The sequence below is a fragment of the Cnephaeus nilssonii genome (assembly GCF_951640355.1).
Source record: "Cnephaeus nilssonii genome assembly, chromosome: 9".
Lineage (NCBI taxonomy): Eukaryota > Metazoa > Chordata > Mammalia > Chiroptera > Vespertilionidae > Cnephaeus > Cnephaeus nilssonii.
In genome coordinates, this window is record NC_137080.1 from 30,871,212 (window position 1) to 30,894,719 (window position 23,508).

The 23,508-nt window shown below is 40.5% G+C and overlaps 1 protein-coding gene across 8 annotated transcripts in view; it reads right to left on the reverse strand.

Moving 5' to 3' along the window:
• The window catches only part of SHPRH (SNF2 histone linker PHD RING helicase), a 71,900-nt gene extending 54,524 nt beyond the window's left edge, over window positions 1-17,376 (reverse strand). For 2 of the 8 annotated variants that reach the window (XR_013813929.1, XM_079779954.1), the window contains exons 1-8: window positions 17,303-17,376; window positions 12,933-12,998; window positions 9,506-10,177; window positions 6,308-6,437; window positions 3,168-3,386; window positions 2,601-2,679; window positions 1,790-1,940; window positions 244-349 (exon numbers count right to left, since the gene is read on the reverse strand). Coding sequence is in view for 7 of the 8 variants with exons in the window: in XM_079779954.1 (XP_079636080.1) it covers window positions 244-349; window positions 1,790-1,940; window positions 2,601-2,679; window positions 3,168-3,386; window positions 6,308-6,437; window positions 9,506-10,144 (1,324 nt within the window). In the remaining variant the exon portion in view is untranslated. Of the gene's footprint in view, window positions 1-243; window positions 350-1,789; window positions 1,941-2,600; window positions 2,680-3,167; window positions 3,387-6,307; window positions 6,438-9,505; window positions 10,178-11,745; window positions 11,806-12,932; window positions 12,999-16,927; window positions 17,100-17,139; window positions 17,273-17,302 lie in introns of those variants that run through there. The other 6 variants (XM_079779956.1, XM_079779955.1, XM_079779957.1 and 3 more) reach the window with 6 other exon arrangements.
• Between the last annotated feature and the right edge of the window lie 6,132 nt (window positions 17,377-23,508).

A 23,508-nucleotide genomic window follows, 5' to 3' on the forward strand; every position in this document is an offset into this window, starting at 1 on the left:
CCTGGTTTAAATTGTAAGCTAAATAACTTTAAATATAATATTGAGCAAGAACTACTTGGACCAAGTTAAAAAAAATTATTTTGTTAAGACACTTTGACTTATAATTAAACCTACTTATTCATAGTATAAACAACTATAAACATAATTATTCATAACAATAACAAGATATCTCTATATGAGGATTATAAGAGCTACAACAGAAAACTGTAAAAAGGTATTTTCTTTGAGAGATTTCATACTTACGGGGGCACTGAACTTTTTCTTTGGGTTCAATTTCCATAATCTGAGTTTCTGTGGTTTTTACTTGTCCTCCAGAATGTGATGGAATGAAATAATTGACCACTTTTCCCTGATATAAACAACATTCAGTAGTCACATAGGGTTTTGTTTTCAGTATTCTGAGTTGCTTATTAAAATTAACCTTCCTTCTATTAAGGAAATGCAAAAGAGTTGTAAAAAGTTATAAAAAAGCTAAATATGCTATTCATACCTACAAACCTTATTTTTTTGTTTCAGGGCTTACAGCTAGCTGTAAAAAAACCTTATTTTTTAAGATAATATATAATTTGTACTTTTACAAACTGTACAAATTATATATTATCTTAAATTATCTAAATGTTAAGTGTGGGACTTCTGCAATTAACTTTTTTAAATTATATTTTTATTGATTTCAGAGAGGAAGGGAGAGGGAAAGAGAGATAGAAACATCAATGATGAGAGAGAATCATTGATTGGTTGCCTCCTGCAGGCCCCCTACCAGGGACCAAGTCCACAACCCAGACATGTGCCCTCAACCAGAATTGAACCCAGAACCCTTCAGTCTACAGGCCAACATTCTATCCACTGAGCCAAACCGGCTAGGGCTGCAATGAACTTTTTAAGGCTTGTTTAAACACAGAATTAACCCACTTAATTTATAACAATACTAAAAATAACTTAGAATTAAAATATCTAATGAGAAGAAAATGCCAAAAAGAAATTACGGATACTTAGAACTGCATACTCCAATTTATTTTTCTACAACGGAAATAGATATTTTCTACTGCCTCCTCAAATCTGAAAGCCTAACATTGCAAACCTGACCCTATCAAAAGATCATACTATCACTAAGTTTGTGAGCATGGTGGTGGGTCTTACAGCTAATTACAGTTATATCCTTAATTAGTGGGTTCATTTCAGCAAATTTAATTTTAGATTTCATTATGGAAAAATATGAACTCTATTTCCTCAGTGGAATAGTTTTAAAACTCTAAAATTTACATTTTGATACACAATTATATATTTTGGAACAAAGACTTCCAATTTATTTCATCTAGCACTCTAATTAATAAGCTATGTATCCTATAACAAAGTTCTAATTATTACGTTTTTTATTTACATAACTGATATTTGTGCAATATTAAAAAATAGTTCTCAAAAATATTTAGTGGTACTATGGAGACTTATAATAGTGACAAAACATTTGAGGAAGTAATGTATTTTCCTAAGGGTGTTTCTCTGCCAACTAAAAGGAAGTTCGGTGCGAGAATATCACTGCCTCTCCGCCCCCCAACCGCCCCCCCCCACCACGCCCTGCACCTTCCTACTTGGCCAACATCACTTAAGACAACCCTGCCAGGGCACAAACATCCCATTCTCTGTGCCCACTTGAAGGTAACTAATAGCTAATATAAGTCATCAGCTGCAGCAAAAATTGCAAGGGTTGACTGAAGTGCCACGCAAATGTTTGACCTATGATGATTTATGAGAACATATGTCCCCTGCTTTCCAAGCCCTACAGTATTCTTACCTCAGGAAGAGTCAGAGCATCTTGTTTGACATCCTGTCGAATGTGTGTCAGAATCAGAGCCAAAACCTCCACTGTCTTTCCGAGACCCATCTCATCTGCTAAGATTCCACCAAACAACTGTGGCCCAGCACTTGGGTACTCACGGATGATGCTAACAGAAAAGAAACAAGAAAAACACATCATAGGAATACAATTAAAATTATACTGTTCCTAAAGAGAACTAGAAGAAATGCATAAAGTCTAACTTTTAAAACTACATTTTAGGGTGAAATAATTCAAATCCCTATTTCTAGAATATAAGAACTGTGATAATCAAAAACTGCCTGAGCTGACAACTAAGATTGCAGAAACAAGAGTAGTCTTGGTAAACAGCCATCATTTCTTCTCTTCTAAAATAAAAGGAAGCGCGTCTGCCTTCTTTCTGAGACCTTTATGAATTTGGGAATAAAAAAATAAGGAGGGCAGTAACTACTGACTCACTAATCATATTTAAGGATTCCTGTAATTTTTATAATAGACTGAAAAATATAAATACTGACACATAATAAGATGAGATATTGTCTTAGAATTATAATCTCTTTAAATATCAATGACTAAGCATCTTAAATCTCTTATAAAACATTCATTTACTGAAAAGTGACAAGTGCTATTAATTCTATGTCTATCCTATCTATAAAAATGACTAATGAGACTTTAACTCAGTATTCCTTCTTGAGGTACTGCCAAGGCTCAAGATATATATTACCAAACTCATATAGGTTTCATAATATTTATTTTCAATATCAAACACATAAATAAAGTTTTGCCATACCAGCCTGTATATGGGTTGTAGTAGAGTTTCAAACCCTCAGATGTAACAATCTCTCGCCATAAGAAGTGCAGGGCATTTTCTAAAGAAAAATATAACCATAAAAACAAGTTTTGTTTGTTTTCTTTTCTGCCATATAATGACATTAAAAATAAGTTAACAAACAGGGTAACTTGGTAAGCCACATACACATGGGAAAAATGCTAGGATTTCTTTTACTCTTTTCTTCAGATATTATTCTTTAGCTTCCTTTGCTTTGGGCACAACTATTTTTCATATAAGCAAGTGATAAGACAGAAAAACAAAGTACAGCAATAACAAAGGATTGACAGGAAAAGAAAACTAATACATATAATCAACTACTACCCACGAATGAATTTCCCTAACTTCAATTTTGAGGCATTTCTTAAAAAATAATTTTGTTCATAGTAACACCCATTCTATCCTATCTTTTCAATGTGACTTATTTAACATTTACCCCCCCCCCCCCCCCACACACACACACACACACACTATCTCTCTTATAATCCCTCTTAGCAATTTGCCTTTCTGGAAGTATCTTATACTTGCCACTAATGGGAGCACTTCTGAAATGCTCTTGTTGTAGCATCCAATTGACAGCCTCTCTTTGGTAAGGTCTCAATACAGGAGTCAATGCAGGATGCTGGACATCCACTTGAATGGACTGTGTTTCTTGTTGATGTGTTTGCTTCACAAAGTGATAAAGCTCATCAATGTCCTGTCCCTCTGGCTCACTCTCTGAATCTTCCTCATCTTCTTCCAACACATCTGTATATCCAATAACAAGGTGCTCAAAACAACCCGATTTACCTTTTATAGTTACAAGCAATTCTTATTTCAAAAACATACCATGCACTCTCTCAACTCTGAGGATTTAATCAGCGTGTTTTGTCACTGGAAGGATCTACTCTTAATTCTTCATGAATCAAAAATCTACCCAACCATCCTTCAAGATAGTTCAGCTGCTACTTTTACCATGGCATGTTTTTTTCTCCCATGATTAGAATGATGTTTTCCTCTGTGTTCATGCGATATCCTTATACGCTGGATATAGCAATTCATTGCATTCTGTCTGGTTGTGCAACCATCTATGTGTATTTGTCCCTTCTACACTGAACTGTAATGTTCTTTGAGGGCAAAGCCTGCCTTTTGTTTTTATAGCTCCTTAGAGCTGGCACATGCTTTGCCCATTGTAGATATTTAATAAACATTTGAGGAACAGAATGTAAATATCTTTTGCAGTTTATAAAAGGATAATTTATTTCACTTTTATATATTCATATAAAAATAGCCACATGAGACATAATGTCTCTATGACTAATATGGCAAGAGTTCCCACTGTATATCTTACGTTAAAAAAAGGCATTTGGTAAGCACCTGTAGCCAATTAGGAGGTAAGTATATAAGTCAAAAATACAAATTTGTAAGAATATCAGATTAATTTTTGGACACACTGCCATGTGGAAAATTTGTGCCTATTATAACATGAAAAAAATTGACTATAAGCTAAGCAGAGTAAAAAGCAAATAAGGACACAAATTATATTAGTAAAATTACAAAAATATAATTTTGTCATATAGAGATTTTATGAAGGTTGTTTAATTTTTATTATGGTTTTATTAGCTGAGTTTTCTGGTTGTTATGTATAGGAGTGTATGTGGGGGCAACCACAACTCTTAAGTAACAGCAATTTTTAAGCTAACTTTAAAAATTACCTGGAATAAAGGAAAACCAAGATGGCGGCATAGGTAAACACCTAAACTGCTGCCTTGCACAACAATTTCAAAACTACAACTAAAAGACAAAACGGACATCATCGAGAACAAAAGGAAGGCTGGCTGAGTGGAAATTCTATAACTAGAAGGAAAGAGGAAAGCACACTGAGACTCAGAGGAGCTGCAGAAGGCAGAGGTACAGAGACGCGTGCGTGGAGAGGACTGGCAACTGAGTACGCGGCTGGCTTTCTCAAGCGGGAGGGAGACAAAAGCTCCCGACTGCGCTGAACTCCAGTTCTGGGCGAGACTCTGGGGACCCAGACTCATTCGGGGAGAAACTGGACTGTCTGGCAGCGGGCAAAATTCGAGGGCGGCTTTCTCTCAGAAGTGCTTGCAGCGATTACCGTGAGACACTGAGACCCGGGGCCTCTTAGGGAAGGGCTGATGGGAAGCCAAGGCTGTCTGCTCCACCCTGAGACTCCGCCCCATCCAAGCTGAACACAGAGGCTTTTACAAGTCTTGTCTCATAAGGGTGTCTCCAGCACAGAAGTTCTCCCAGCGTAGACACAGCTGATCCTCACAGCCAATTGGCCTGGAGGTCAATTCCTCCCAGTGATACCAACAACAATCAAGGCTTAACTACAACAAAACTGTGCACACAGCCCACAAAGGGATGCACCAAGAGTGTCCACCTCAGGTAACTGGGGAGGCTGAGCCACTGGGCTCTCTAGGACACGTAGCACACAAAGCCACTCTATCAATTCAGGGAAGCAGCCAAAATGCAGAGACAAAGAAACAGGTCACAAATGAAAGAAATGGAGGAAAGCAAATGACTGGATATAGAGTTCAAAACCACGGTTATAAGGTTTTTCAAGAATTTTCTAGAAAAGGCCAATAAATTTAGCGAGACCCTCAAGGATATGAAAAAGGACCAACTAGAAATTAAACATACACTGACTGAAATAAAAAATAATATACAGAGATTCAACAGCAGACAAGAGGATCGCAAGAATCAAGTCAAAGATTTGAAATACAAAGAAGCAAAAAACACCCAACCGGAAAAGAAAAAAGAATCCAAAAATATGAAGATAGTGTAAGGAGCCTCTGGGACAACTTCAAGTGTACCAACATCAGAATTATGGGGATGACAGAAGAAGAGAGAGAGCAAAATACTGAAAACCTATTTAAGAAATAATGACATAAAACTTCTCCCACCTGGTGAAAGAAATAGACTTACAAGTCCAGGAAGCACAGAGAACCCCAAACAAAAGGAATCCAAAGAGGACCACACCAAGACACGTCATAATTAAAATGCCAAGAGCAAAAGACAAAGAAAGAATATTAAAAGCAGCAAGAGAAAAACAGTTAGTTACCCACAAGGGAGCACCCATACGATTGTCAGCTGATTTCTCAACAGAAACTATGTAGGCCAGACGGGAGTGGCAAGAAATATTCAAAGTGATGAATAGCAAGAACCTACAACCAAGATTACTCTACCCAGGAAAGTTATCATTCAGAATTGAAGGGCAGATAAAGAGCTTCAAAGATAAGAAAGAGCTAAAGGAGTTCATCACTACCAAACCAGTATTATATAAAATGTTGAAAGGTATTCTTTAAGAAGAGGAAGAAGAAAAAGGTAAAGATAAAAATTATGAACAACAAATACATATCTATCAACAAGTGAATCTAAAAATCAAGTAAATAAAAAATCTGATGAACAGAATAAACTGGTGAATATAATAGAATCAGGGGCATAGAAAGGGAGTGGACTGACAATTCTCGGGGGGGAAGGGGTGTGGGGGGTGGGGGAAGAGACTGAACAAAAATCATACACCTATGGATGAGGACAGTGAGGCGGGGGTAAGGGCAGAGGGTGGGGTGGGAACCGGGTGGAGGGGAGCTATGGGGGGAAAAGAGAGGAAATACTGTAATAATCTGAACAATAAATATTTATTAGAAACAAAAAAAAATTACCTGGAATAATAAAATTGTATAACTTTTCCATCACTTTCTTCATGAGTTGATTGAACTTTTTCATTCTTGAATTTGCATCACTCAAAAAGTCTAGTTTTGCTAGGCCGTCTTCCAAAAGATAAATTCCAACCTACGAAGAATCAACATAGAAATATTTTAAATTGTACTATGTCACTCTTTATGAAGATATTAAAAAAACATTTTTTTACTATCACCATTTTTATAGTATTTGTCTCACAAACACCAAATTTCCCTCATCTATTTTCACTTTCAGTAACAAATTCATTCTACAAATGCAATGCCTACTATGTGTGGTGCATCCTTCAAGTTGCTAGGAAAAAATATTTCCCTAACTTGAACCAAACCTGGGAAGATGTGATGAGAACACCAACTCTACCTAGCAAGTCAATGATTTCCAACCTTGATGAGCAGCAGAGTAATCAGTGAAGTTGGCTAAGGTGCAGATTCTCCCAGAAGATGCTGACACACATGCCAGGAGTTAGATTTGGGAGTCCCTGTTAATAGCTCAAACATTTAAATGTATAGGAAAACTGAATCTGATTTTTTTTTAGATGTTGATTCTGGTGAAGCAATGCAGTAGGAAGCTTTACAGTCGAAAATATTTGAATTTGAATAATGGCACTGGTATTTAGGAGCTAAATAAATAGCAAAATAATTTGTTTTGACCTAAATGTTATTTGCAGAATGGAGAGAAGCCTATATGAGATGGCCTAGATCCGTGGTTGGCAAACTGTGGCTTGCGAGCCACATGCGGCTCTTTAGCCCCTTGAGTGTGGCTCTTCCATAAAATACCACAGCCTGGGCGAGTCTATTTTGAAGTGGCGTTAGAAGTTTAAGTTTAAAAAATTTGGCTTTCAAAAGAAATTTCAATCGTTGTACTGTTGATATTTGGCTCTGTTGACTAATGAGTTTGCCAACCACTGGCCTAGATGATATAATTTTAAAACTTCCTAACGGTAGATACTGGTAAGTGCAGCTTCCTTCACTTCCCTCTATTATCCTGGACCAAATTCCCTAATCACTGAGATTCTCATGTTCTTTCACTAAAGAACAAGAATCCAACCCAACATTATACAGGAATGGGTGGCCAAGATTACATTTCATTAACATTTTTACTCTGCTTGTGTTCACTTAGATTGCTTACTATAGCAGCAATAAATGCTTAAATAGTTATAAATACCAAGGTCAGGGAACACAGAATAGATCAAAACTTAGATTGTAAGAGAGGTGGACAGAACACAAATACAAATCCATAAATTCTTACTTGTTATTACTAAGCCACAATTTTGGCACTCACAATCAACAAAGAGAGAGAATGCTTGGTTGCATAATTTCATTGTCTAGGGAATAATTATAGTTTAACACTTCTCCTTTCCTACTGTCAATTCTGAAACTACAAACAGGGCTACAACGTAACTGCTTTTTAATGTGAGAAATACATAAGACACAGTTTTCAACTGAACAAAGATAAATTCAACACATTAGAACTTCTTTTCTTTTCAAGTTTTAGCATGAAGGCATGTTGACCTGCTTCAAAGTTTACAAAGTATATTTACTTACATTATCTCACCTGATACTCAATCCAACTGTATGAAGTAAAAAGAATGGGTATTAATGCACGCTGGTGTGTGGTTGAGCATTGACTCATCAACCAAGGGGTCCCTAGTTCGATTCCCAGTCAAGATACAGGCCTGGCTTGTGAGCTCGATCCCCAGTAGAGGACATGCACAAGGCAGCTGAATGATGTTTCTCTTATACATCAATGTTCTCTCTCTCTATCCCTCTCCCTCTCTCTCTAAAGATCAATAAAAATCTATTTTTTTAAAAAAGAATGGGTAATGTTTATATTTCACACAGATAAAGGCTGCAATTAGAACATTTAAATGATTCACATAGTGACATGGTTAGTGAGTAGCAGAGCCTGAAATAAATAATAAATTTATTCATTTATTTACTGAAAATCTCTTCAGTATCAGGCATTTTACCAGGCTGCAAAGATAAAAGACTTTATTGTCTAGTGAGGAAGAAAGGTCTAAAATGTAAGTACGCTGCAAGTGACAGAGGCAAAATTAAGCATAGGCATCAGGTGTGATGGGGAAGGCACGTTAACACCATCCATGGAGTTTAAGAAAAGATCTCCCTATATGAAGCAAACTCTGAGCTAAATATTAAAGAATGACCAAGAATTACCAAAGAAGAGGAAGGGACAACCCAGGTAGAGGGAACTGTTAAAAGTAAAAGCAAAGATGTGGAAAGATGGCAGGAAATGTGCAGGAAATAAATCAATATAGAATTTCTGGGACAAAATGAAAAGCAGAGTGATAAAGGATAAAGCTGGAGTAAACAAGGGTCTATCAAAGGAAGGACTTATATGCCAGATTATACTTAATTCAGTAGGCAGTAAAGAACAGAATCCCACTTGCATTTCAAATTATACTATTCCAGAGGCAAAGTAGATCAAAGACTTGAAAAGGCAAGCAGAGAAATGGTTAAAGGATTGCTGTAGGAAGAGAAAGAAATAATGAGGACCAAAACAAGTCATTAAGAGTAGAGCTACAAAGGAGAAATCGGGAAGATCTCCTTGAAAATATTCAGCCTGAAAATAACCAGCCATTTTATTTATTTATTTATTTATTTATTTATTTATTTATTTAATATCTACCTAATACCTAATAAAAGAGTAACATGCTAATTAACTGTACCTTCATGACGCTCACCAGCCAATCAGGAGTGAGTATGCAAATTAGCTCAACAAAGATGGCAGGTTAATTTGCATATGCAGGCTCCAAGTGGCTGGAGGTGGGTCAGGACACTTGTGTCGTCACCATGACAATGATGCAGGTGTTCTGCACCATCCTAGGACTCTTGGGCAGCGTGGGAAGGCGGAAAGGCAGCTCCGGCCAGAGCGAAAGCGGTGCCAGCAGCCAGGGGAAGAAAGGCCCATTCTTGCACGAATCTTAGTGCATCCGGTCTCTAATGTGTGTGTGTGTGTGTGTGTGTGTGTGTGTGTGTGTGTGTGTGTATTACAGTTATTGTGAAAGCCCGAAATAAAGTGTAGTTTGAAACTCAATGAAAGGTTTATTGCTGGCTTAACAGACCTTCCTAGTAAGATAACTTCAAAAAGGACTGCCTCAATGCAGAAGAATCTTACTAAAAGACACCACAGAAATTGAGTACCTTAATAATGTGATTTCCATCTGGTTTGTGGTAAAGTTTTATTCTTCTCTTCTTTTGTAGCCACCCCAAATCCTCTAACATTTCACCACTGAAGGATGATTCCACTCGGGTACCCTTGTCACAAACACTGCTTGGCTTGTTGAGTCCTTTTTCTTGTTTCTCCACATCTATGCATTCTGAATGAACATAGATCAGGAACTGACTGCTTGACTCTGAACTCATCAGTGTAAAACTCCTTTCAGAAAAATTTTCAATTAAACTCTGTTCTGGAAGAAGCTGAAGAGTGAATTCTCCTAGAAGTGCTTTCCAAGAATTATCAAAGCGACAGGGAGAAATCACAATATTCAGCTTTACTGACAAAGGGGAAAAACTGTCACCAGTCTCTTCTTTATCGATTGATTCTGAGATGCACACTGACTCTGAACATCTCTTTTTATCTCTGTGAGCCACTTCTTCCTTTAGGCTATCATCTAGGATGATGCACTGAGCAGAAGAGGACTCTGAAGCTGGGTAGGGATGCTCATCATCAGTTAAGGTGACAGGTTCATTCCTTCTGTCCTCATGCATATTCCATCGAAGCTGCTGTTGCTTTTCTTCATCTACTTTCACTGGAGGAGCGCGTTTCCGTCGGTTGCTCATTTTCACTTTTTTTTTTATGGGTAAATGTGAATCCTAGAAGACAAATGCAACAGTAGGCATTCTGAGAGAGAATTTCAGAGTTAAAGGGCTCCCAGATGAGAAATTCAGCATAAACTAGTAGTCCACATATACAACATGAAATCTTCAGAGAAATACAAAAAGCAGTGGATAATTTTTTTAAGAAGTCAAACACAGCTAAGGAACACACTGACCATAATCTCATGCAATATACAAATTCTGATGGTTTTACCAGTTATTAATGGATAAATTTAATAATAATTTGTTGAAAAAAATAAAATAAATTCTAAAAATACATTTAAAGTATATCTCTCAAATATCCTGGAAATGCATATTTAAAGAATTTTAGTAACATGTACACTCATATCATCATTACAGAATTTCAAATTTGTTTTATAATCACAAAGGGTTAACAAAACCTCACTTGATCCTTACATAGCCTTAAAAATCCCCAAAATAGACCTTTCAAAAGAGAAAGATAAAAATATAGAAATACATTTCTTTTTATGGATTAGCAGATAAAAAGGTTAAGAGGGATAGCTGGGCAAGGAATAAGGTGATAATGGCAACCAGGGGAAACGAAGCAGACAAAACAAGAGAACAAAATAACGTACGGGTATTTGAGCTCTATGTAGATGAATGGGTAAAAAAGCTGTGGTACATTCACACAATGGACTACTTACTACTCAGCAGTAAAAAACAAGGAAATACTACCTTTTGCAACAGCATGGATGTACTTGGAGAGTATTATGCTCAGTGAAATAAGCCAGTCAGAGAAAGACATGTACCAAATGATTTCACTTATTTGTGGAACCTAGTGAAGAAAATAAACTTCACTAGGTTCACATACAGAGAACAGACTGATACCTGTCAGAGGGGAGGGGATTGGGGACAGGTTGAGAAGGGTGAAGAAATTAAGCAAAGAAAAAAAACAAAACTCCTGGACACAGACAACAGTATGGTGATTGCCAGAGGGAAGGAAGTGGGGGACTGCGGGAAATAGAAAAGGGTAAAGAGGCGATAAATGGTAATGGAAAACTTGATGTGGAGGGGTAAACTCGCAATACAATATACAGATGATGTACTGTAGCACTGAAACCTATATAATTTTACTAACCAATGTCACTCCAATAAATTAAATTTTTAAAAAAGATTGAAACAGCCCTGGCCGGTTTGGCTCAGTGGATAGAGCGTCGACCTGCGGACTGAAGGGTCCTAGGTTTGATTCTGGTCAAGGGCATGTACCTTGGTTGTGGGCACATCCCCAGTAGGGAGTGTGCAGGAGGCAGCTGAATCGATGTTTCTCTCTCATTGATGTTACTAACTCTCTATCCCTCTCCTTCTCCATTCCTCTCTGTAAAAAATCAATAAAATATATTAAAAAAAGAAAAAAAAAAAGATTGAAACAGGAAAAAAAACATAACCCTTCTGGTTTAAAAAAAAGGGGGTATGGAAAAAAGGAAAAGAAAGCTTTGCTATCTCAAAAGGGGAAATTGGTCTGAAAGCAGCCTATATGACGTAGACCTCAAAGTACACTTTTCCCAAAATAATTGCCAATTTCTACATGAAACAGAAAAACTTACAGAGGTTAAATCATGAAGTCATAGTGATGGTTGGGGCTTATTTCGACCTATTTCATGTAACTGGAAAAAAAAATGTATAAACAATGAAAAATTGGTTTCACGTGAAGTTTAAGAAAGTTTCAACAATTAATTCCATCCTATATAATAAAACCCTAATATGCAAATCGACCGAACAGTGGAACGACTGGTAGCTATGATACGCACTAACCACCAGGGGGCAGACGGTCAACACAGGAGCTGCCCCCTGTGGTCAGTGCGTTCCCACAGTGGGAGTGCCGCTCAGCCAGAAGCCCTGAGCCAGTGAGCACAGTGGTGGTGGCAGGAGCTTCTCCCGCCTCTGTAGCAGTGTTAAGGACCCCTCAGGGGTTGGAAATCCCCCGAGGGTCCCAGACTGTGAGGGTGCAGGCCGGGCTGAAGGACCCCCCCCCGAGTGCATGAATGTCATGCACTGGGCCTCTAGTTTCTGAAGAAAGCTCAATTGGGTATTTGCTGAGTCCTCATTATGTACTCAACTCTGTGCTATACTTAAGGAGAGAATCTATATAAATAAAAGCCCAGCAACTGGAACGGCAGAATGACCGGAATGACTGGTGGCTGTGATACACACTGCGGCAGCCAACCAGCCTGATCTGGGCCCCTCCCCATGCCAGCTCAGCCCAATGGGGCCCCATTGGGGCAGGCTGGCCAGACCTCACCTGTGCATGAATTCATGCACCGAGCCTCTAGTATAAAAGAAGTATAAATCAAATCATGATCTTTAATTAAGTACAGACAATAAATTGTGTTTTGGTTTCTTCAATTGGAGCACATAATGCAGACTACATCCCTCTCTCCCCACTAAGTCCCCATCCCTAATTACTCTGTTCCAAATCTAGGAGAGAATAAGAAATATGTTTTAAAGAAACAATTAAGAAATATAAAGCCCTGTTTAAACTACAACAACAGCAACAACAAAACCATCAAGGAAAATTTCAGTTGACCAGAAACTCTGAGGAATTCCTAAGGATGATGCACAGGGAATCAGACAAAAGCAAAATGGTGGTATGAATTAGCACCACACATCGGGCATCACCAACGGGGCTTCCATGCGCAATGGTGACAGAGCTGGTAATAGACCTCAAAGTGGGTCCAGGGCTACAAACACAGATAATAATGGAGCAATAGAGTGGGAATTGGCAGGTCCTTACCTGCCCTCTCTTTCACAAAGGTAAGATAGCTGTGGTGCGGGTATCTATTCTCTGGGAGAACAGTGCCTAAAGTGGAAAGACATCCATTGTTACTGAGTACAGAAGAAAAATCATAAGACAATGGACTCTGCCTATAGAGAAATTTCCCCCATTATCAGTGAACAGAATAGAAACTAGTCCCAGCAACGGCTTCTGAGCCTCCCCTTATATAAATTGTACAAGCCAAAACAATGAAAGTAAAGTAGGAATCTGAACTGCAAAGATGAGCTCACAATCAACAATAAAACATTAAAGGATTTTCAACAGGAAAATAAATCAACAAAGACAAATTTTTATCCAAGCAAACAGATGAAGCAATCTAAGTAAGACTTTATAATAAACTAGAGGCCCGGTGCACGAAATTCATGCACGGAGGGGGGTTGTCCCTCAGCCCAGCCTGTACCCTCTCCAATATGGGACCCCTTGAGGGATCTCCCGGTGGGATCGGGCCTAAACGGGCAGTCGGACATCCCTCTCACAATCCAGGACTGCTGGCTCCCAACTGCTTGCCTGCCTGCCTTCCTGATTGCCCCTAACCGCTTCTGCCTGCCAGCCTGATCACCCCCTAACCACTCTGCTGCCAGCCTGTTTGCCCCCAACTTCCCTCCTCTGCCGGCCTGGTCACCCCTAATGCCCTCTCCTGCAGGGTTGATCGCCTCCAACTGCCCTCCCTTGCAGGCTTGGTCCCTCTCAACTGCCCTCCCTTGCAGGCCGGGTGCCTCCCAACTGCCCTCTCCTGCTGGCCATCTTGTGGTGGCCATCTTGTGTCCACATGGGGGCAGGATCTTTGACCACATGGGGGCAGCTATATTGTGTGTTGCAGTGATGATCAATCTGCATATTACTCTTTTATTAGATAGGATACTAGTACAATCAACATCCACAGACCAGTGTGTCTCAAACTCCACTGCACATTAGAATCACCTGTGAAAACTTTATCTATTTACTTATTTATTTATTTATTTAAAAAATATATTTTATTGATTTTTACAGAGAGGAAGGGAGAGGGATAGAGGGTTAGAAACATCAATGAGAGAGAATCATTGATTGGATGCCTCCTGCACACCCCCTACTGGGGATGTGCCCGCAACCTAGGTACATGCCCTTGACCAGAATCGAACCTGGAACCCTTCAGTCCGCAGGCTGATGCTCTATCCACTGAGCCAAACTGGTTAGGGCTCCTGTGGAAACTTTAAAAAATCCTACTGCTCAGGTACTATCCTAGCCAACTAAACCCAAACCGAGTATCCTAATATATAAAAAGCCAGGGGCTGTCACGACTGAAACAACCAGACGGATGACCGAACAGCAGGCTGTGTGGGGCGACCAGGCCAGCAGGGGGGGCAGTTGGGGGCAACCAGGCCGGCAGGGGGGCAGTTGGGATGACCAGGCCGGCAGGGGGGGGGGGCAGTGAAGGGTAACCAAGCTGGCAGGGGGGCCGTAAGGGGAAACCAGGCCAGCGGTGTGGGGGGAGGGCAGTAAGGGGCGACCAGGCTGGCAGGGGGTACAGTTAGGGGCAACCAGGCTGGCAGAGGGGGGCAGTTGGGGCAACCAGGCCAACAGGGGGGCAGTAATAGGCAACCAGGCCGGTGGGAGGGGCAGTTAGGGATGATCAGGCTGGAGGAGGGGGGCAGTTGGGGGTGACTAGGTTGGAGGGGGGGGGCAGTTGGGGGTGACTAGGCCAGCAGGGACAGCAGTTAGGGGTGACCAGGCAGGCAGGCAGGTGAACAGTTAGGAGCCAGCGGTCCCAGATTGAGAGAGGGATGTCCCGAATTGGAGAGGGTGCAGGCTGGGCTGAGGGGACCCCCCCTCCTGTGCACAAGTTTCATGCACCGGGCCTCTAGTACATTTATAACTAAAAAAAAAATCAACCAATCAATCAATCACATTTTGGTTGACTCTTTTCCTACAGGATCTCTATCCAGGAATAATAAGCTACTTATAACCATAATGTTATTCGGCAGCTAATATGTCAAGTACTGGTATATCTCTAATCATATTTCAAATCCATCTCCTGGTTTTCTTCATACCACATGAATCCTACTTTTGATGGTTCTACTTCTTAATCCTTCCCCTTAAATAACAGTATTTGTATAAAACATGATTATATGAAATTTTCTATATGAACTGAACTTTTACTGTCCTGCATTTTTCAATTCCTGTTGCTTGAAATGCTCTTTCATGTTTTTTCTGAATGTCGCTGTCCCAATCTTCCCCCTCAAACCCTCCCTGACCAGGCCTGCTGAGTTAAGAGCCTCTCCTACTTGATCCCAAATGCTACAGTGTTCTCAAAGGTTTGACTATGAACTACATGAAAACTGGGCAGCAACAGTATCCTATTCAGCATTGTACCTCCAATGCCAAGTCAGTGCCAGGATGGAAATGATATACAAAATAAGGTGAAACAAAGATCTCTAACTCCATGAATGCCCTCCCCTTTTTTATAGGCCTAGTAGTACTTACTCACATTTCTTTTTGGACTCACATCTCTTAACCACATTCTAGAAGACTACTGGTAAAGTGAAACTATTCTTTATTATTTCTGGTCCAGAATGAGATAGACAAAACTGACTGACCTGTAGCTTTAATAAAAAACAAAGACTGCCAGAAAAATAAAATCTTAATAAGACAATAAGACAAATGAATATCAATTAAACTTAAATTCATATCCTCCCCCCCCAACCAAATTATAATCTCATTGAAGGGCACAAATCCTGAATTACCATACATGTATGGCAGACCTGGGTTTAGGCTATTAAGGGTACAGGAGAATACATCTGCTGTATGTATAGGTCCAAGGTGAGCCTTATATAATCAAAGCCCCATCGTTACTGATGGCTGAAAAGTTCTCAAAAATCCCTAACATTACCACAGTCTTTTTCTGTGTTGATAACTCCAGTAGGATGAAAGTATTTTTATCTGTTGAACCCTAAAAGATAAGTTATTCACATAAACTTGAAAAAATGCCTTCATAAAAAGCTTTTTTCACCAAAATCTTTCTTCTGTTTCCCCAAAAATCTTTCTAGCCTGAACTCTTTATAAAAGATTTTTAAACAAAAATTGTGTAAGTACAGTTCTTAGGCTGAACGAAAAGAGAATGTATATGTAATAGCATCTTTCAAACATAAATTATTTCATTCTCAACTGCCAGCTTATTGGCTAACTCCAAGGAGCACCGACTATCCAGCAAAGGCGTACTTAGCCCACTACAGCTCACTACTGTTCTAGCATAGAAACATAAACCAACTAGTCTTTTTGGTCACAGTACCGATTATCACAGGACATTTCTATTCAGGGGAATTCTTCATTTTGGCTATTACTCAGCAGAATAATTAAAAATAGCTGTAATGATTAAAAATTATTTAATTTTGTTCAGTTAGAGCCTCAGTTAATTTAAAAACAAGTTGGAAAACACCAAACATCTAGGATTTCTGCCTCATGCCCAGTGGCAAGTCACTGAGAAAAAAGGCACAAGCTTAATAGTCATTATTTAATATTGCCTATTTGGTAGTGGCCATCAATCATAACACAACATAAACCTAGCAACTACCACGGAGTCACAATGCACAACGTGCAAGGATGGTTTTGAATACGAATGTAATTAATCTGGCTCCAAAGGTAACTGAGAACTTTCAGACTAACTTAGAAGCCTCGGCCTCCCCTTTTACTGCAGTACAACCTCACGCACTACGAAGCTGGGCAGCTGCCCAGTTCCAGCCTCCAGGGGCACGTCTGGGGCGAGTGGTGATACCCACTGTTTGCTTCCGAAAGACTCCAAGGCGGTTCGAGGAGTCCAAGCAGGGCTGGTCAGCGCCCGATCGCTCCCAAGCAGCAGGCCGAGCAAACCAGCCACCTCGCGGCCCAGGAGCGCGACAATAGCTCCGCGGGCGCTCTAACCAAACACTGCAGGCCCAAGTCCCCCGGGGAGAAACACAGCCCCCTTTCCCACGACCCACCTCCTCTCCCGGAAGCCGGGGCGGTCCAGAGGCCCGCGGGTCTGCGATGGGGAAGGGTCGGGGAGCGTCGCGCTGCTGCACCCTCTTAGCCCTTTAGCTTCCCGGGCACCAGAACAACTGAGTCCACCCTCCTTTGGGGCCGCAGTCCCAGTCCAGGGTTATCTTCCATACCCGACCTCTGACCCGGGACCCTCCATCACCTGAGCGCCTACCTAGGCAGGTTCTCAAAGCCTCAGCATCAAGGCCCTCTAGTGTCCCCGCACCTCCAGGGCACGCAGTCGCCACCCACCCAACATCCGCCGGAGGTGGGCACGCGCGCTTTATCCTGGTCAGTGTTGGGGTTCCCGGGGGGGAGACTGAAACCACAGTTCCTACCTGCTGGACGCGCGATGGAGCGCGGGGTCAAGGTGGACGCGCACGTCGAGTTGCCCCGCCCCTTTTCTCCGGCGGTGACTTCAGGAGCCACTTCTGCGCAAGTCCACACCGTTCCAGACTGTAACGGGACGCAGCTGGAGTCTCGCGATAACTCTGCCCACAGCATTAGAGGTGACAGGATTGGCTGGAACCTCTAGACAGGAGGCGGGCTCTAAGCAAATATAAATAAGAGCGGCTCTCCCAGCTGAAGGGGCGGGGTTCTCTTTGAAGCGAGTGCCTTTTGTAACTTTAATAAAAAACGCAGAAGAGAATTCTGCAAACGCACTTTTTTTTTTTTACTTGCTTCTAGAAAGCAGGCATTAATTAGGTACCGATGAAGCTTATCCTCCTCCAAAAAGTTACTCTAAAAGGCTTTCCAGGGAAATGTGAGTACATATTGTAAGTTGAGGGGAAAAACTACTTGTGTTGTGCTGAAGGTGGCCGACGAAAACTTGTCATTTTTTCCTTCATTGAGAGGTAGCCTCTTTCTCATAGAGATAGGCTAACGCTTAGTTCACTTTGGATAACTCTGAGAGGCTTCAGCGCCGAGAGCCTGTAAAATAACCGCCAGGAATCCGCAGGCACTCGGTGATAAATGTGCAGCTGATAAGGACTCATGCTTAGACGTGGAGGGGCATCTCAGCAGGTGTGATCTCGGAAGCACAAAAGTAAGTTCTTGCCTAAGGGAGTTGTAGTTGCAGAGACAGTCCATATCCTACTTTGTACAGGACTTCATCACAGACCTCTAAGATAGTCTGAAAGAAGCCATTTACATAAACGAAACCCTGTAAAATTCTATGCAAATAGTTACTTTATCCCAGGCTTCAAGAGACAAATTGAAAAAGCAGTGCGAATGCTGGAGCAGTGGGCAACCAGAGCCCCTCCACATTGGCGAACCTACCATTTTACTAAGTACAAGACATAATGGAACCTTTCCTTTGGAAATGTATTTGAAACCCGGTATTTAAATATACACGGTGCTGTAAAAGGTTAGTATCTATGATAGTTTTATGTCACTTCTCAACATTGGAACAGAGATTTAAACTCTTAGTTTGACTGAGTCCGACTGGTGCCAGGCAGAAATATTTTAAAAAGTAAGTACAGCATCATTTCCTCTTTGTTCACCTTGATTGGCGTAATTAAGCTCTAGACATAGTTATTGTTATCCCGTGCAAAATATTAAACTACAGATCCAGCTGTAAGTGTTTGGTAATGTAATTTCAACTATAGAGATGGAATTCTATACAGTATCATTCAGTGGTTACAGTTAAACAAAATTCTTTCTCTTGAATTGCCAGTGGTATGTTCAATCCTGTATTTGCAAAGTGCCCTGTATATGCTTTGAAAATTTCTCTATGGTGTCATGTTTTCAAATATTAGAATCACCAGAGCTAATTTAAGAAAAAAAATAGTTTATTTTTGCACCTTAGCTCTCTGGAAGCTTCCATCTGTGAAATACTTGTTCACCCCTGACTGAGTTCATCCACCTGTTAGATACTAATGGTCTAATAGCATTCCACAAGTTGGAATTAATTTATTGGACATAAACCAATCAGTGAGCTACTCAGCATTCATTGAGTTCAACTGCTTCTTGAAACTATAAATTTGATGGCAGTCAGACCACTTGTTTTCTTGTGTGGTCTCACTAGGCCAAGACAATAGTACCAGTTTCTTTTGGGAACAGTTGGCTTTATTCTATCAATAACCCTAACTCAGGTAATCTATTTTAGAAATGAATGTTAAAAATTGTTCTCAAGGAGAACTGGTTGAGAGGGAATAGATGAGTTAACATAAACTCAAGTCCCTTTATGGGGAGAAATGGTATAAATGATAATTTATGAGTAGAATTTTATATTTTGCAAAGCCTTTTAATGTTCACTTTTTAATTCTTACAATGACAATATTAGATACTTTTAAAATTTTTATTTTAGAGTAGAGGAATATGAAACTCAGAGAAATTTAGTGATTTGCCAAAGTTTAGCTCTAAGAGAACAGGAGAATCTAGAACTCATCTCGATTCCTCGATCTAGGCCAGTGATGGCGAACCTATGACACGCGTGTCAGCACTGACACGCGTAGCCATTTCTGATGACACACGGCCACTGAGGTGGCTGCATGCCGAGGATGAAACATTTGCGAAATAATGTTTTTTCCTCAAAGTGACACACTACCCGAGTTATGCTCAGTTTTTTGGCGAAGTTTGACACACCAAGCTGAAAAGGTTGCCCATCACTGGTCTAGGCTGTTGCCTCTTATTACTAAGTTGTGTTTCCTTCCAAATAAAAATAAACAATATATCATCAATCTTCCTACCTTTACATGGAAAAAATGAAGGCAAGAGGTGTGTAATTATTTCATACCCAGGGCTGTGTATATTAACAATAAAGATCATTCAGGCCCAGTACTATTTTTTCCTTAAAAAGGTCATTAATAAAATTGCTTTAAATGTAAATGGACTAAATTCTCCAATCAAAAGACATAATGTGGTTGAATGGATAAAAAACAAGAACTCCAAATGTAAGCAGACACACAGACTAAAAGTGAAGGGATGGAAAAAGATATTCTTTACAAATAGAAATCAAAAGAAAGCTGAGATAGCTATACTTAGACAAAAATAGACTTTAAAACAAAGACTATAATAAGAGATAAAAAGGTATAATATAATTCAACAAGGGGATATAACATTTGTAAATAATTATACACCTAACATATGAGCACCTGAATATATAAAGCAAATATTAACATACCTAAGGAAGAAATGGATAGAAATACAATAATAGAAGGGACTTTAGTATTTCATATACATTAGTGAATAGATCATCCAGACAGAAATAATAAGTAGTCTTAAATGACACGTTAGATCAAAAAGACTTAACAGCTGTGTAGAGAACATTTCATCCAAAGCAAAAGTATACACATTCATTTCAAGTGCACATGGAGCATTCTTCCGGTTAGGTCATATGTATGTTAGGCCACAAACAAGTCTTAAATAAATTTAAGAAGATTGAAACCATATCAAGCATCTTTTCTGAGCACAGTGGTATAAAACTAGAAATCAATTAAAAGAAGAAAACGAAAATATTTACAAATATGTGGAGATTAAAAATGTGCTTATGAACAATCGATAAGTCAAAAAAGAAATCAAAAGAGAAATAAAAAAATACCTTGCAACAAGTGAAATTGGAAATATAACAAAAACCAACATTTATGGGATCTAGCAGTAGTTCTAAGAAGAAAGCACATAGCTATAAATGCCTACAGAATCTCAAATAAGCAACAATCCTATCTAATAAAAGAGTAATATGCAAATTAACCATCACTCTGCTACACCCACAAAGCCACGCCCACCAGCCAATCAGGAGCAAATATGCAAATAAACCCAACCAAGATGGCTACGGCCACAGAGAGCAGAAGGGAGGCTTGGGTTTCCCCGGCAATGGAGGAAGCCAAGCTTTCCGCCTGCCCTTGCCAGCCTAGGCCTCCACTCAAGGCTACAAAGTTTCAATGATAGAAGATACATAAATCCAAACAGAAATGGCAGCAGCCACAGAGCTGGAAAGAGCAGGAGGCTAGGGTTGCCCCCAGTGATCAAGGAAGCCAAGCTTTCCACACACCCTGGCCAGCCCAGGCCTCCGCTTAAGGCTACAAAGTTTCAATTATAGAAGATACATAAATCCCAACAGAAATGGCTGCCACCACGGAGCAAGCAGAAGGCTTGGCTCCGCTCCAGGCTACAAAGTTTCAATTGTAGAAGACAAATAAACCCCAGATACCAGGGCCTCCACTTGGGTCGCCACGGGGCATGACCGGCCTGAAAACCACCACAGGCCCCTCGCCCAGGCTGCCCCACGCCCCAAGGGAACTTCCACCCTGATCTGGGACATCCTTCAGGGCAAACCAGCTGGCCCCCACCTGTGCACAAGGTCTCTATCCTATCTAATAAAAAGAGTAATATGCAGATTGACCATCACTCCAACACAAAAATGGTTGCCCCCATGTGGTAAAAGATGGCTGCCCCCATGTGGCCACCACAAGATGGCCAGCAGGGGAGGGCAGTTGGGGGTGATCAAGCCTGCAGGGGAGGGCATTTAGGGGTGACCAAGCCAGCAGAGGAGGGAAGTTGGGGGCAACCAGGCCTGAAGGGAAGGGCAGTTGGGAGAGACCCAGGCCTGCAGGGGAGAGTAGTTGGGGGGGGACCAGGCCTGCAGAGGAGGGCAGTTAGGGGTGACCAGGCCTGCAGGGGAGGGCAGTTACGGGCAAACAGGCTGGCAGGGGAGCAGTTAAGCATCAATCAGGCTGGCAGGGGAGTGGTTAGGGGTGATCAGGCTGGCAGGCAGAAGCGGTTAGGGGCAATCAGGAAGGCAGGCAGGCGAGCAGTTGGGAACCAGCAGTCCTGGATTGTGAGAGGGATGTCCGACTGCCATTTAGGCCTGATCCTACCGGGATCGGGACTAAAGGGGCAGCCGGACATCCCTCAAGGGGTCCCAGATTGGAGAGGGTGCAGGCTGGGCTGAGGGTCACCCCCCCCCCGTGCACAAATTTCGTGCACCGGGCCTCTAGAAAACAGATAATAAACAATAATAATTATATACTAATACAATAAATATAATCTATATATTTAAAAGCCTAAGCTACCGGCCAGCCTTGGAACAGATTGATGAATCTCAGAGTGAAGGGTGATGGGGAAGGGTGGGAAGAGATTAACCAAAGATCTTATATGCATACTAGAGGCCCGGCCTGGCCTTGCCTGTGGGGATTGTGCTGAAACTGGCCCAGTGCACAGATTTGTGCACTGGTGGGGTCCCTTGGCCTGGCCTATGGGGATTGGGCTGAAACCGGCTCTCTGACATCTCTTGATGTATCCTGGAGTATGAGATGGCACAGGACAGGCCGAGGGATCCCACTGGTGCACAAATGTGTGCACCGGGCCTCTAGTTATATAATAATCTCAATAGATGCAAAAAAGCATTTAACAAAGTTCAATATCCATACATGATTAACGCTCTCAAGGAAGTAGATATGGAAGGAACTTAACCTCAGCTCATTAAGGCTATATATGAAAAGCCCACAGCTAACATCATATTCAATGAGGAAAAACTGAAAGCTTTCCTTTGAAGGTCCTATACAAGGCAAAAATGCCCACTCTCTCATCACTTCTATTCAACATTGTACTGGACATCCTAGCCAGAGCAAAGAGAAAAGCAAAAAGAAATAAAAGGCATCTCAATAGGAAATAAAGAAGTAAAATTATCTCTTTTGATGGTGACATGATCATTTATGTAGAAAACTTTAAAGACTCAATAACAACAAAAAAACTGTTAGAATTAATACCTAAATTTAATATAGTTTAATGATTCAACATTGACATACAAAAATCAGTCACATTTCTATATACAAACAGCCAACTATCCAAAAAGGAAATTAAGAAGATAATCACATTCACAATGGCAACCAAATGAATAAACTACTTGGGAGTAATCTTAACCAAAGAGGTAAAAAACTTATACATTGAAAATCATAAGACACTAGTGTCCTGGTTCACAGATTTGTGCACATTGAAAGGAAATTGATTAGAAGAAATATTTAATATCCCTGTTCATCCTTTCTCTATAATAGAAGTGTCAACCAAATCATTATCGACAATGACAGATTGAAACACATGCGTGCAATTGGCACCAGCAAGAGCTTTATATGTATTGTGCATGCACGAGTCAACATTTATTTTTAAATTGCCAGTGTGTGTCATATGTACCAGGCGGTCAGTTGGTCAGACGGTCCGACATACGTACAGCCACTTAGCCTTTTTTATATAGAGATATTGATGAAGGAAATAAAAAAGAAACAGATAATGGAAACATCTTATGTTCATGGATTAGAAAAATTAACGTTCTTAAAATGTCTACCAAAAACCATCTACAGATTCAATGCAATCCCTATCAAAATCCCAATGGCATTCTTTACAGAAATAATAAAAAACTCCTAAAATTCATATGGAACCACAAAATACCCTGAATAGCCAAGGCAATTTTGAGAAGAAAAACAAAGATGGAGGGATTACACTTGCTCATTTTAAAGTATATTATAAAATTACTAGGGGCCCGGTGCACAAAATTCATGCACTGGGGGGGTCTCCTTAGCCCAGCCCCCCTCTCACATACTGGGAGCCC